This window comes from Rhinolophus sinicus, chromosome 14, assembly GCF_057876585.1.
Source record: "Rhinolophus sinicus isolate RSI-liver-muscle chromosome 14, RSI-T2T, whole genome shotgun sequence".
In the NCBI taxonomy this organism is placed as follows: Eukaryota; Metazoa; Chordata; class Mammalia; order Chiroptera; family Rhinolophidae; genus Rhinolophus; species Rhinolophus sinicus.
The window spans coordinates 93,796,853-93,811,928 of NC_142514.1; the positions used below are offsets into that span (position 1 = coordinate 93,796,853).

The following is a 15,076-nucleotide window of genomic DNA, read 5'->3' on the forward strand; positions in this document are numbered from 1 at the left end:
GGGGTTGAGGGGATAGGTGAAAAAAAGTGAAGGGGTTAAGTACAAATTGGTTGTTACAAAGTAGTCATGGGAAAGTAATATATAGTATAGGGAATATAGTTGATAATATTGAAACAACAATGCATGGTGCCAGGTGGGTACTAGACTTATTGGGGGAAGAGGGTAATCACTTTTTAAATTATATAAATGTCTACCCACTATGCTGTACACCTGAAACTAATATAATCTTGTATGTCAACTGTAATTGAAAAATTAAAAATATATATTTTAAAAAATAATAATAACATTGTAGCTGAACCAAAGGAAGTAGAGAGATGCTAATATACCTTCTCTTTGCAAGAAGTAACCAATTAATTGTTCACTTTTTGGAGATTTAATCATCTGAGATTTATTAATGAGGCCCACTGCTGACTCGGTAGAGTAAGGAAATTTATATGTAATTCAGCAATGAAATAGATGGTTAATTAGGGTGTGAAAGTTACTCAAACTGAAATGCATTGAATTAATAACAAATATCCCTACAAAAATTTTAAAATATAAAGAAGGGAGATTCAGAAGAAATTAATTAATTCATAATAATTAACTTTATCAAGAATAGTCTAAAGAAGTGCAAAATTTAAAATTCCTGAAAGTTGCCCAATTACTTATTCTCAATAATCTGTTGATTTCTAAAGTCTCATTTCTGACTCCATCACGATTTTCTTAGAAAGAAAAGAAAAAACGAAAAACAAAAAATACCCCTGCTCTTTCCAAACGATCTGGGAAGGCTTTGAACGTCACTGTTTCCCTAATAACATAGTTCAACTGCAGCCTGTGCTCCTGCAGTTAATGAGCTTCCACGTTCCTGCAGGGAAAAGGCTGAGCCATCCTGAGGGACTGCAGCTTGGCCAAATGCTCTCAAGCAATTAAAGGCTGATTAAGTGTTTATCTTCTTTACAGGTGGGAAGGAAAGAATGAAAACGAAGTGGGCAGATGTAAAGAGACCGGCAAAGTTCACGTGACTGTGGATCTCAAATACTACCGACCAACTGAAGTGGTAAGGAGTCTTGGCCGCCCAGCATATGGCTGCATTTGGCCAGCTGGCTGGGAAAATACTGTCACTGAATGCCCAACGCCAACCTTCAGAGCTTTCCACTGGGCTCGCTGGCATCCTTCAGTGGGCACTTCCCAAACCAGAGTACAGTGCGTTGAATTTGAGATGTTATTCTCACCACAAAATCGATTGCTTTAAAAAGGAAAACAAGGGTAAAATACACCCAAGGAAATAGTTGGTTTCAGAAATGGAGACTCATATCAATGAGCCTCAATGTGTTAGTCTTCTGCTTTGACTGCTGGCCCCCGATACCTACAGGGTAGCTTTGACTTACAAGGCCCTCCACAACCTGCAGGATCTCAAGATCTGGAGTGCTTACCTATGTCTCCAGTGCACACACACACACACACACACACACACGCACTCACACGCACGCACACACACATACTCACACGCATACACAAACGTAAGTCATAAATGGTCTCCCTACACATTTCTTAACACTCAGCTCAAGTGAATCCTTTTCTGGACAAAATAAACACTAGCACTGAAATTTCTACTCCTTCCTTTGTATCTCCATTACACACTGTAGATAATTATAACACCTATTATAATTTATTATACTCATTTGTTTACATGTCTTTCTCCTTTTACCAAACCGTGAACTCTTCTAGGATAAGGAGCTTTTCTTTTAGTATCGTCGAATATAACAAATTAGGTGCTTAATAAATATTGATTAATAGGTAGATGGGTGGATAAATTAATGGATTTATAAATACAGAGGTTCCTGTGTTAAGAAATGACCTATAGATTGTTAGGACATAACATCTGCCTTTCCTACATTTATACAACCTTTCAGCTTGGTGTTGTCACTTTAATGTGGTCCACACTCACTCTGGTGACAAAACTCACCATGTTATATACCTAAACATAAAAGAAAGCAGACTTTTCCGAGACAAATGTTCAACTATGATGGCTACCTAATGAAATGTACATTAACTGAAAATAGAATCCCTTGAACCTGTTTTACCTGTGTTTTGAACCAAATTCCCATGTGTCGTACAAGCTTTCAGAGATTAGGAAAACCCCAGCAAAGAAATTGAAAGTGCATATGTCATCAGTAACCACCCTTTAAAATGTCTTGTTTCAAACAAAGAAAAACTTCATTTCATGCACTCTTACACACAGGAGGAAATAAAAAGGAAAGGAAATAAGCAGTGTTTAGAGACAGGCTGCAGTGTCTCGGCACTGCCCTGGCACAGGGCGTGGCTGGGTCTGGGACACACAGGGAACAATGGCTCCCTGTGTTAATGGCTCGTGGGTGTGCCAAAGAGAGGATGTGCTGTGTCTCTGGGGGAGGAAGATACGGCACACTCCTGCTGACACAGCAACAAGGCCTGTCTGTGGAGCCCCAGTCAGGCTGCATTTGTTTCCCTGTCCTCGAGGTGCTGCAGCGTGTCACTTTGCTGGAATTGCTGGAATGTCACACAGATCACATAAAGAGGCAAATTTGTTTCTGTGCTAACAAAAATTGTCATCTCAGAGTGGAAAACTTATTGAGCCAACAGAAACCTCAATCCTTATAACAATTTAAACACGGTTCTTTCTCTTTCTGGAGACCGAATAGTTTCCAAAGCTAGGAAGTCATTAAGAATGGCTTGTCTGTCATTCTCACTTAGGCAAGGTGTAGGATTGATAAGAGCACAGAACAAAAGGATTTGCTGAGCAGGAAAAGGACCCTTGGACTAACAAGACAGTTCTTGAAGTCGCTCCCTAGCAGCCCCTTTCCTGTCCTGATACTGCATCCCTCGTCATTTCTTTAGTTCATTCAAATGTCGTTATCATACCTGTTCTGCAACTCCATCTGCACTAAAGTTGTTTGAACATAAGAGTGGTGTCTTATTTCATAATCTTGCTTTATTTGTTCACTGATCTAGCTCTCACCCCAGAATCCTTTTACAGCTTGATTTTGGATGTTTAACTGCATTTCATCTTTCTAAGCCTCTAGGCTGCATTAATTTTGCTCACTCCATTTCAACTGGGTTTTCTGTTGGGCAAGATTTTCTTGTACAGTGAGACTAAACTTTTAACCTCATTCATCAGAACAAGGAGTTTTCCCCAAACTTGGATCAGCTTGACAGCCTTATATTGAATTGCCTCAGGGGTAGTAGCATTCGTCTAGTTGAAAGGTGACCAGTACTGAACATTGACTTGTAAACGAGCTTTCACTTAGGTGTGGGCCTTGATAGCCAACACATCCAGAGAGTCCCAAAAACCACCAAGCTTCTCTGAGGTTTATCAGCACTTAATATAGGGGAGACATGGAATTCTCCCTGGTCTACACTATATCCTTGCCCACTCAGTGTCTAAGTTCATCCAGCATGCCAGAGGCTTCTCTCCATTCTTGCTCAGATTCTGTAAAAGCTTGCTATCCTGATGAGCTTTTATCATGTGTATCTCCCCAAGATCTTCAGCACACAGGGCACTCCAAAGCCAGGAGCTTACACTAGACCTTCTGAGAGTCAGATGGTTCCCTAATGACTGATGGCAAAAAACATAAAGAAAATTTGAAAATAAAAAAGTGATAAGGACATATCAAGTCTCAGAACACCGGTATCCTAAAGCAGGATGAAAGGGACATGGAGCTTTGTATCTTTTTTCTAATAAGATTCAGACAAGCCTTAAGAAAGGCTCTTTGCTCCACATAGGCCAGCTCTAATCCAAAAGAGACCACCATGGGTCCACACAGAGCATACTGCCACGTGTGCCAAGAATCGGTGTCCCCATTGCCACGCAAAACCTTAACTACTGCTTCTGTATCCACATGAAGAGTCTTGAAAGTTTTCTGAACTACAGACTCCAGCACCCAGTTAGAACTGAATGAAGTCAAATTTTTTGCTTCTCTACCTATAAAACCTTGGGGCTTCCTTTGAACATTTAGGAGTTTTGCTACTGTGGAGAGTTTGATCCTGAACATTAGACTTTGAATTTCCCATTGCCCCTGAATTCCAGTATTTTGTGATGATGTTATTAATACTTGAATTCTGTGCCTCTGAAAACTCCTATCTTGTGTGTAGTTTTCTGTATGTGCATGTGTTTACACACAGATTCATTCATAGAGAAGTAGGGTTGTGCTTATATATGGGCCCCAGGGCCAGACTGTCTGAATTGTCAAATACTAGCTGTGTGACCTTGGGCAAGTTACTTCTCAGTGCCTCTGTTTCCTCCTCTCTAAAAATGGGATTGATGATAGAACTTCGTTCAAAGAATTGTTGGAGAATAATAGTCAAGTATACAACATGCTTATTAGAATAGTATCTGGCACACAGTAAAAAACCCAGTATTGATGCTGTGATTGATATTTAGTTATGCATTCAGCTATTTACCAAACACTCTGTTAGACCCTGGGAATACCCTTGTATGCACAAGACAGAACATCCCCTGCCTTTGTGGAAACTATAGATATAGAGGTCTAGATCTATACTTAAGTCTAGTAAGTTTTGAAAAGTAGAATGACATCATTGGTGAACTGTGTAGATTAACCAATAAAAAGTAGATAAGGTATAATCAAGGCTACTAGCAAACATTAATATGTTCTTAATATGTTTTTATTCTTGTTTTATCTTAATTTCCCTCCTTTTTGATCCTCTTTCTTAAGATTAAATAGTTACTCAGTGGTATGGAAGTATCATGTAAATGTAAGAAAATTGATACTGAACTATTACATATTTTAAAATAATCACAAAGGTGTCATCTTTTCATTTGGGAATTTTTAACTTGGAAAATTTTAACCATGCCAAATGGTCAAGCCACTTAAAACAAACACAAAAAGAAGGAAGATTTTTTTCAGTGAAACAAGCAAAAATCCTTTATTTATGCAGAGTATTTAGGAAACGGCATGGGGGACACATTCATAGACCAAAAGTGAAATCATGTATTTTTCATAAAAAAGGACTTCAATTCTACCAGATAATGAGAACTAGTTTTTTTCTTGCTATATTATTTGTCTTTAACATTCATTTTTCTGCTTGTATTTCTACTGTCCTCAATTGTGATTGGCTTTTGTGTTATTTGCTTAGATACTTTGTTTATTCCCACTCTTTATAGATATTAGAAAAAAATATGACTGCAAATCTAAAATTGAGAAAACGGTAACTTTAAAGGAGTCCAACAAGCTAGTTAAACCAACACCTTCCTTCAGTAAAAACATGTGGCCAAATTCTAATAAAAGTACCATATGCTTGTCGAGTTGTCCCCTTTGCAAACTTTTCCTAATATTTTTCTGTAAATGAGGTTAAGTTAAATGGCCGATAATTGCTTGCTCTATCCCGTAGCTCTAGAATAATGCTACGTAACACTTTCCAGACCTCAAGAATCTGATCTGTCATCAGAGGACTGTATAAATACCAGGTAGAGCTTCCCTCAGGTCCGTCTTTGTGTATTGGGGGTCTTGAAACTGTCCCCTTTTACTCCCTGTTCTCACCACCTTCTCACACTTCCCCTCCTGTAGCAAGAAATTAGATCCTCTCCACTCCATCCCTTCACCTTCTCCAGCTCTGATATCCCTGTCCTGATCCTTCTGACCTCTACAGCTCTAATCCCCGCCCCCCCTGCCCCCCACTTTTCTTTGTTCCTTGTTTTGACTTGTGGGAGCTGCGGGAAAGAGGATTCAGAGATAGCAAATTAAGGGCAAGTCCCTTTCTTCCTGCATTCCTGGACCTGTAAAAGGAGAGGCTGGACTACTTGTTCTGTAAGGTCCCTTCCAACATTCATATCCTATCATTCCTCCTTTTGTAACTGTCAGAGCACACCCGTGTGGGATGCTGTCACTAATGCCTCGTCAGAATGCTTCCTCTTTTGTAATTGTTCTCTGAAGTTTTTACTACTTATATTTTATAAATAGTTTATATCTCTAAATCACTGTTTATATATTTTGAGCCTCCCTCTTAGACTCTTCATACTAATCTTTATATCCTTCCTTAATCACATTGGCCTTTCCTGCCCTTTTCCTTCCTTGGACTTAACCAAGAGAGCTTTAAGTTTCAATCTCTTTGGTTGATTCTCAAATATTCCACTGTATGTTTTCCATACTTCATGGGATCCCATAGAAACCCCCAGGGTTATGTAACATTCCTCCCAAAGCCTGTGATCTCTCCTAACATTGCTGGCCCCCTCAAGAACATTCCATCTCTATCTCATGAAATAGCATTGTGTAGTGACTATAATGCCCCCAACTTTCTCCTGTTTTTCCTTGAAGGTCCTTATGATTAAATCCAGATTAGAATGATGTCATTAAAGACTCAAAAATGTTTATGAGTATACATAAGGGTATGCATTCTCTTACTTAAAAGTATTTTTTGTATTGATCCTAAAACCTTTTTGGTACCCTTAATGTACATGGTTTCATTCCTTGCACCAATAGGGACATCTGTCCCTTTTTCCTAAAGAAGCTGTCCAGGTAGTGACTACCCTGGTTTATAATTGTAGTGTTGACCTCTTGACGTCTACAAAATAAATTCCAAAATCTTGGAAATTTGTTTTAGCCTCTGCAGCTACTTTTCTTAGGAATAGCAATTACTACTTGAGCTCAGCTTCTACCTAAACTAGCTCTTATGCAGGCCACTCAGAGTATAGAGTTACATACGGGAGGCCCATCCATCACCAATGTGATCACCTGTTCCCTCCTCATTTTCATCTAGCCAATGAGACCTGTGTTCTGGAATTTTACAAATCCCTATTTGCTATTTGTTTTTTAAACAGCTTAACAATGCACTTCTGTTCTATCAAGCCATGTTTACCTTCTACCAAACTATAATTCAAAAATCTTTATGCATGGAGATTTCATAGATAATACCATCCATGGTTTTCTTCCTCCCTCGCCCCATTCTGCTTTATCTTCCCAGTAAGGTTAATTATTCTTGTCCAGGCTTGATTTGATTTTTTTCCTAGCACATTATTCCCTTATGGACACCAAATATTCTGGCTGTACTAAAATTTAGTCTGTGTAGATCTACCTGGGCTCCTATCTGTCTGTATCTCACTCTGAGGCTCCCTGTTACCACACTCCCCACGCCCTGGGCTCTCGGCAAACTGGCTTCTTCATTCATTGTTACGTCTACCAGCGAAGTGGACAGTCCATTTGACTGCTTTTGTTGGAAACCTCCAGGTGGAGACCCACAGTGATGGTCTTACTTCCTGATTTGGCAGCTCTGATCTGCATGCTTCACGGCTCGGCCTGCCAGTAAAACCTAGTTCCCTTCAGCTGCTGTTCAGAATGGGCGCTGTCTTTAATAGCAAAATCAGCTTGTGCATAAATTTGCAAGTTGCCTGGATAAGTCATATGTGTACTTCTTCATGAAAAACTGGTGTAAGAATATCTAAGCTAAGAAATGGGCAGCTATCTAGGTACCAAAAGATTCTCTAATTTTTAGGATCATTACAGGAATCCTTTAAATAGTACTTTCATTGTGTACATTTAAAATATAACTTTTGTTTATCTCAGCTTCTCAGAAATATATCAGTATATGTAAGATAAAATACTCTTATGTGATTAGGTCTTAGAGATTCAATTCAGAAAGAATGTTTATTGGATTCCTACCATGGAAGGAAGTCCTAGTAGCCCTGTGAGAAATATAAAGATGGATGAGATGCGGTCCTTGTTTGATAGTAACTCTCAGACAAATAAGGGGGAGCAGCTAGGAAGCTACTGGGACAGTCACAGGGAAGTATAACAAGGAGCTACCTGAACCAGGGCAGTGGAGGGAGAAAAACTGTGACAGGTCCCAGGACACTGCAGAGATGAACACCAGGCGTTAGGGATCAGATTGGGTCGTGACAGGTGGAAGATAGGCAGGAACTGAGGGTGACTCTCTGAAGTGGAGGGCTGTGGGGAGATAGTGATGCCGTACCCACATCCGAGATCTAAAGAGAGGACACTGTCTGCAGGGGGAGGTGCTGAGGGCTGTTACATTCGTGTGCCTTGGGGATATCCATGTAGCAATATCAAGCAGGAGGGAGCCGAGGCCGCCTGGAGAAGAAAGAGGCTCATGTGTAAGCTTTGAGAGTTGAAGACCTGAGATGAGCACCCCAAAAGAGAGCATTTGGGGTAGGGAGCAGGGAGAAGAGCAGAGCATGAACAGGGAGCTAGTCACAAAGCCAGGCAGGCAAGTGTGAATTCCAGGAGGTAAGACTCAGAAACACATTTTGAAAAATGGGGTTAAGAATCCAGAGTTCACAAATCAAGCATTTGTGTCCCAGAGCCTGTGCCAGACTCAGTGCCCCTGACCCTAGATAATTATTCCCTGCCTTCAATGTTCCTTAAAGATTTATAGGCCAAGTACAAATAGTTTATAATAACTGGCAAATGATTACTACCGTATTTCCCCGAAAATAAGACCCAACCGGAAAATAAGCCCTAGCATGGTTTTTTCAGGATGCTCATAGTATAAGCCCTACCCCAAAAATAAGCCCCATAAGATCGTCAACCAGACAGATTCATTTAGTACATCCATTGCAACACACAACAGATGTATTGAATTATAAAATAATAATATTAATATATAATTAAATCTAAATAAATAATATGATTGACATTAATACTTAAAATAAATGATAATATAAATTATAATTAAGTATTTGTAAATACCCAAGCGGGTGCCTTTGGACGAGAGCTAAACACCTATGTAAACAGATGAACTCGAGACTTATTGCCAAATGACCGATTGGAGTACAGACACAACGCACGAATAACGTGCGCACTTGATAATGAATGGACGTGGTTGTGTCTAATATGAATCTTCATAATTCAATACATCGTGTGTTATAACGGGCATACTTAATGCACTCGTGTGAAATAAACGTTTTCTGAATTTTGGTGCCTACAATTTTTCATTGCTTTTGTGTAGACCATCATTCTTAACTGCCATCATTTTTGTTGCCACTCCTGTCTCATAAGTCTTCAGTTAACACTTGATTTAATGGTAGATTTAAAGGGAATAATATTTTGACTCCCAGACAAGGTGAGTGCAAAAAGAAAGAGCTATTCTGCCGAGTACAAGACAGGAATCATGGAGGACTTCCGGAGCAAGAATCTTAGGCTTTCTGCGAAGAGAAGAAGATGGATCTCCAATTGGTCTGAAAATGGCGAGCAGAGTACAATAACCTCAGTCAACAGGTGGATGAGGGAAATGCTAAGAAGCGCAGGTGTGGATCAGGTCGGGACCCATTATTTCCTGAGCTGGAAGACATCAACTGTGAATGGATTGCTGACAGGAGAGCAAAGGCTTTGTTGTGTGCAGGGCTGATATTCAAGCATTTGCCCTCGCAATGGCACCACACTCAGAAATATCCCCAGAAGAATTCAAAGCATTGCAACACTGGCTAGATGGCTTCCTTCAGCAATATGAACTGTCTCTAAGAAGATTGACAACACTCTTCAAGCTGGAAGATACTAACGTTATTAAATGTACACTTGCATTCAAGTCCTTTGTTGATAGCATCGACTTTTCTAAATACCAACTCTCCAACATGATTGCTATGGATGAAACTGCAGTGTTTATAGGCCACAGATCTCAAACGACAATTGATCAGAGAGGTGCCTCGTCAATCTACATTCCCTCCACTAGTTATGAAAGTGCACGTGTTACCTGTATTTTGGCAATTCATCTGGATGGAAAGAAAGCCCCACCTCTAATCATCACTAAGGGCAAGAAAGATAAGGTTGAACGTGTTTCAGGGATTTATGTTCTTGAAACCGAAAAAGCTTGGGGCACACAAGCAGTCATAAAGAATTGGGTCGATTTAGTGCTGCCACTTGTTTTGCGAGGTGGCCAAAGAGGTCTGCTAGTCTGGGATTCAGCCAGCACTCACCACACTAAAGACATGAAGAACTTCCTTGCATAGAGAAGAATAGATCAAATAATGATTCCTGCAGGAATGACTGCCGATCTCCAGACTCTTGATATTGCAATAAACAAGCCATTCAAGGACCATTTGCACATGGAAATCAATGACTGCATTGAAAATAGAATGGAGAGAAATCAGCGTGGAAACTTTGTGAAGCCTGGCCTGCAAGAGGTCGTGACTTGGGTGAAGAATTCATGGGATAAAATCACTGACAGCTGTGTCACCAATGCACTACGAGCAGGCTACATGGACAAGAAGTGCTCATTTAAGGAGAGCTCTATTGCTGGACATGAGAGATTGGGGCCAATGGTTCCACAGGAAATGGAGTCACAAGAAATTCAAGCCGGAACTCGGGGTTTGGAGAGTTATGATGATGTTCCAGAAGAAGATGACATGACTGTGTTTGAATAAATGTAGGTTGTTGTACATGAATAAATGTCGATTGTTGTACATGAAAAAATAAGATATCCCTTGAAAATAAGTCCTAATGCGTCTTTTGGAGCAAAAATTAATATACAACCCGGTCTTATTTTCGACAAAATACGGTACATCTCAATACAGGCAAAACTGAATATCAGTGGTAAGCAGAGACCTAATTTCAAGTTGATGTGTCCTAGAAGTCAAGTTGCAATGCATTTTTGAATTCTTAAAGATCAAAGGTCTTGTGTAAATATAAGGTACTTTGCACGGCATATTATAATTTTTACTACTGTCATCATCATTAATCATCATCATCATTATACACTTCTCTGAAATCATTATTTATCACAAGGCATCTGAAAGGATACTGTGAGGTCTTCAACTCCTGAGATTTTCTTTTATTTAAGTATTCATTTTGTTTTGTACCTGTACAACTTCATGCAGAAAAGGCTGCTAATTAGCACTACCAGTTCTGTACTTCTGGATCCAATGGTAGAGATGATGATCATGGTGAAAGGTAGGGAGTTGAACTGGTGACCTTCGCTTCTGATTCTGCGTAAACTGCATGTCCCAAATGGCTATAACAGGCCTTGACCTCCAGCAAGTTCTACGGCTATGCCCTAGAACTCAGGATCCCTCACAGGCTAGAGAGCAGCCACCAGAGAGAAGACATCACCTATCATCGTGTTGACATTTACTGGCAACCACACCCTTCTCTCTTCCCTCAGAAATCTTGATGCAAAAACCTATCTTTGTACTTGCTTCTTAGAGCCAGCCGGATGTCACTCGTACAGTCTAAAATGTATTGGTTTCCTATTGCTGCTGTAGCAAATTGTCACAAACGGAGCAGCATAAAACTGCACAAATTTATTATCGTACAGTTCTGGAGGTCAGAAGGCTGACAGGAGGGGTTGACGAGCTGTGTTCCTTCTGGAGCCTGGAGAGTCCTTGGACTGTAGGATAGCCTGTTGGCCGAGAATACTGAATGAATCTCTTTGAACCGTTGCCGGATCACAGTGTTTTCTATTGTTTGGAAAACGCATTATTAATCACTTTGAAGAGAAAGAAAAAGTGGAGGACTCTAGTTAATCGTCAGTTTAAAGTTTCATAATGTACACACTCAAAAAATACCATCCACATGCGCTTGGGCAGCTGTGAATCAGGACAAGCCATGCTTAAGTCTGAGGGAACACCGGGCAGAAAGACAAGAAAGCCTTCGTAAAGGAAGGGAGCTTTGGAGCAGGGTTTTAGACAGATGTGTGCTGAGAGAGAGAGGGAGAGAGAGAGAGAGAGAGAGAGAGAGAGAGAGAGAGAGAGAGAGAGAGAGAACGTTCCAGGTGGGGGCAGGAGGTGCTCTGGGAAAGAGCCATAGGGCAGGGATGCTGTCTTGTGGAGAGAGTGGGCTCAGCAGGGGAATAATGAGAGACAAAGCTCCTTCCCAGCCCTTCCACTTGTCGCCGTGCCCCTCTGCGCCATGCCTCTGCACCTCTAGCCTGTCTGTGCAGCAGTTCAGCTGCTCTTCCTCCTTTATTTGTGTCTACTTTTTTCTCCCTGTATTTTTACCTTCTCTTCCCTTTTCTCGCTGTCATAAGCCTTAAAACCAGGCACATGTCCTCCTTCCGCTCCATGGAGCCACTATTCTCCTTGAGACCACCAGCCTCTCTTTCGGTACATGTCATCTGATCCCTGACTTTTGCAAGTTCTGGAAGTGTTCCCTCATCTGTTTAATTAAGTTAGTTTAACAACTTTGTGTTTGAAACTAATTCTTAAACAGCTTACAGCTGTTTTAGTGATTAAAAAGGTAAAGTCAGGAATAGGGAGGACCTTACTTTCATAAGAGATTTGTTTATCTCATAAACATGGGTCCCTAACAGTCATTCCAAGAAGATCAATCTAAATACGCTTTTTTAAAAACACATTCTTCGACTTTATACGAAATATTTCCCTATTTTACAGGGATTTTGGTGACAATGAAAGTAATGCTGTGCAGAAGTGGCATTAGAAAGACACTGTACCTTTTCAATGCAGGTTGTCTCTATTATTTTTGGAAAACAGATCATCAGAGAAAATGTCCCTACCGAGATCATCTAAAACCGCTTGTTAAACTTTTGGGAATGTGTCATATTTTCTCTAAGGCAAGTTAAGAAGATGTTGAAGAGAAATATTTGTTTCTGGATTAGTTTTATTTTTGGAAGATTAGAGAGTCCCTTATTGAAATTCTAAAATTTAAAAGAAAGTATAGTAATAATTTGGATAAGTTGTACTGGCTTGCATTATAAATTTAAAAGGTATAAGTCCCAAGACTTTTTACTCCCAGCCTCAAACTTATAAATCTTCTTAAAGCTCTTCAGCTCTCCTGCGTTTTCCACTGTAACATAACAATGCATATTTTTCCACCAACCTCAATGGGCATATAGAAGAATACTGATAAATTATTAGTTTCAAGGCCCTGCACAAATGTCAGCCTATTGATGAAGCCTTCCCTTATTGCCTCAGGCAAAGTTAGCACTCACCTCTTCTGAAGTACTTGTCCCATTGCATTGTGATGTGTTATTTCCACCTGGGACCTTGTGAACAGAAATGACATTGGATAGCACCTGGCACATAGTAGGGGATAAATTAATGAATGTCTGTATGCCACATCAGTGAGTCATTCTCATGCTTTCCAACCATCTCTGGTATAAACAAAATTGCTCAAACCAAAGTAATAAACTGTAATTAAATTTTAAATAGCAAAGAAGGTATAAAGATTTTCCCGTTTTTCTTTCTATTTGAGATTCTATGGCAAGATGAGTGTTGAGTTTACAGTTCACACGTGTACATCCAATCTTTAAATAAAATTCATATTCCATATCTAGCCCTTTTTTATATATGCCTTTTTCACTAGTTCTTTCATTTTTCTGCCCCTTTTTTAATCTTCTCCTGTTTTTGCTGATGTTCCTTTCTTTCTTTCTTCATTCTTTTCTGAAATTCTTTTTTTTTTTTCATACGTTCTGATTGTTTCCCCCCTTCCCTTCTTGCAACTTCCTTTCTAATCTCTTCCAAGCATCTTAAATGAGCTCAACACACCAGAGTTGATGCCGGTGCCTCTTCATGGGAAGCACTGGTAATGGCGATATTACAGCTGACTCTCAAGCGAGGTGCTTCAGGCATCATGATGGTGTGTCGTGTGCACTGTGGTGCCGTCCCTGTGTGAGAAAGCTGGCACTGTGTAAGTCTGTAGTCTTGGAAGGGCTGCACCAACAACATCACAGGCACTAAGTACATACTAGGTTGCTTGGTCTGAGGAAAGTACATCTGCCAGTTGGAGGTATTTTAAACTTTGAGCTGCTAATAAGAAATACCCCCTTTGGCAGCTACTATCATTCTTTTACCTACTCTAAGACTATTTGTGGAGCATACAGCGTAGAGACACTTACTTGTTCCTTTGGCTTGGTCCACTTCATATGTTCCTTTGCTATTCTATCTTCAAAACTTTGTGATTAAAAAAGTGAGAAGTACAGATCAATGAATCACTGTAATGACTGATGTTTTTACTTTGGAGCCAAAGTCTACTAGACACTTAATGGCATGTTACCACTTCCTTCCCTCACTTAGAATTGTCAGTGTTTTTCTTCTGTTAAGTGCAGACTGGAATTTAAGTATATGATTGTGTAAGATAAGTGACAGTCATTTAGAATAATATTTTTTTTTAATTTCTGAAATAAGTATTGGGCTTACGGAGAAGATTTTCCTAGTAAGGCTTGCAATATCTTTGCCTTTGTGAACCTATTTTGCTGAAAAATACAGTCCAATGCACTGGAATAGGCTTTGGATATACTTTCTAAAACAGGTATAGAAAATATAGTTTTCTTTAACATTACACTTCTCAGATGAAGAGAAGTGTACTGATTGAGTATAGCTGTCTTGCTAAAAAGATTAACTTACACTGAGGATGTGAAGAAAGAATTCTAATGCGTCCATGGGTCAGATGAATATGAAAAAGAAAAGAAGGAATGCAAATCAAAACAGTTGCTGATTTTCCTTTTAGGCCCATGTGCAGTGTGCTGCCAAATTGAGATGATGGGAAGCCGTTTTCACGCAGTTGGAACACCTATAAAATGTCGTGTGTGTGTTGGGGGGGAAGGGCAAGAAAGTCCGTGGATCCAAAGCCTGTTTTTCCATTGGTGATATGAAATAGTCTCTTCATGAATCAGCACCTCCCACTTGCCCTAAAGGTGGGGGTGGCTGTTAATATGATGCATTGTCTCTTCTTTCAGTTGGTAAGGGAGGGCAGTGGGAGGGCGTGTGACAAAGGGAGGAGACACTGAACAAACAATGGCCGAGCACCTGATCTTGGAGTGGGCGGATGGTAGGTGCTGGGAGCCGCAAGGCTGGTGCGCAATAGTCACATGTGGGACTGGGCAAACACCAACTGATCCCAGAAGGACGAGGCAAGATAATTCAACACACTGGGGGTCCATCAGCAAAACCAGGATACTCATCCCAGAAGGATAACGGTAGCTAAGAGAATGGCTGTAATCATGCCTTTCTTTAACATTTATGAAAAAGCTAGCACTTGGCTCCTGTATTTGGGTTTGTCTGGCAAATATAAAACAAAGTCAGTTGCTTGTCCATTGAGAACGCCCACCATGGTCACATTTCTTCTGATTCATTAGCCTTACATCGATGACTCGGTAAGAAGACTTGTGTTGACAGTTTTATTGCTTTCTCGCTTTC

At 40.2% G+C, this 15,076-nt stretch overlaps 1 protein-coding gene across 2 annotated transcripts in view; it reads left to right on the plus strand.

Annotated features, from left to right (window-relative positions):
- Positions 1-15,076, plus strand: part of GMDS (GDP-mannose 4,6-dehydratase) — a 649,419-nt gene that overhangs the window by 544,310 nt on the left and 90,033 nt on the right. For both annotated transcript variants that reach the window (XM_019752387.3, XM_074335314.2), the window contains one exon: positions 940-1,036. In XM_019752387.3, the coding sequence (XP_019607946.1) occupies positions 940-1,036 (97 nt within the window). The remainder of the gene's footprint in view (positions 1-939; positions 1,037-15,076) is intronic.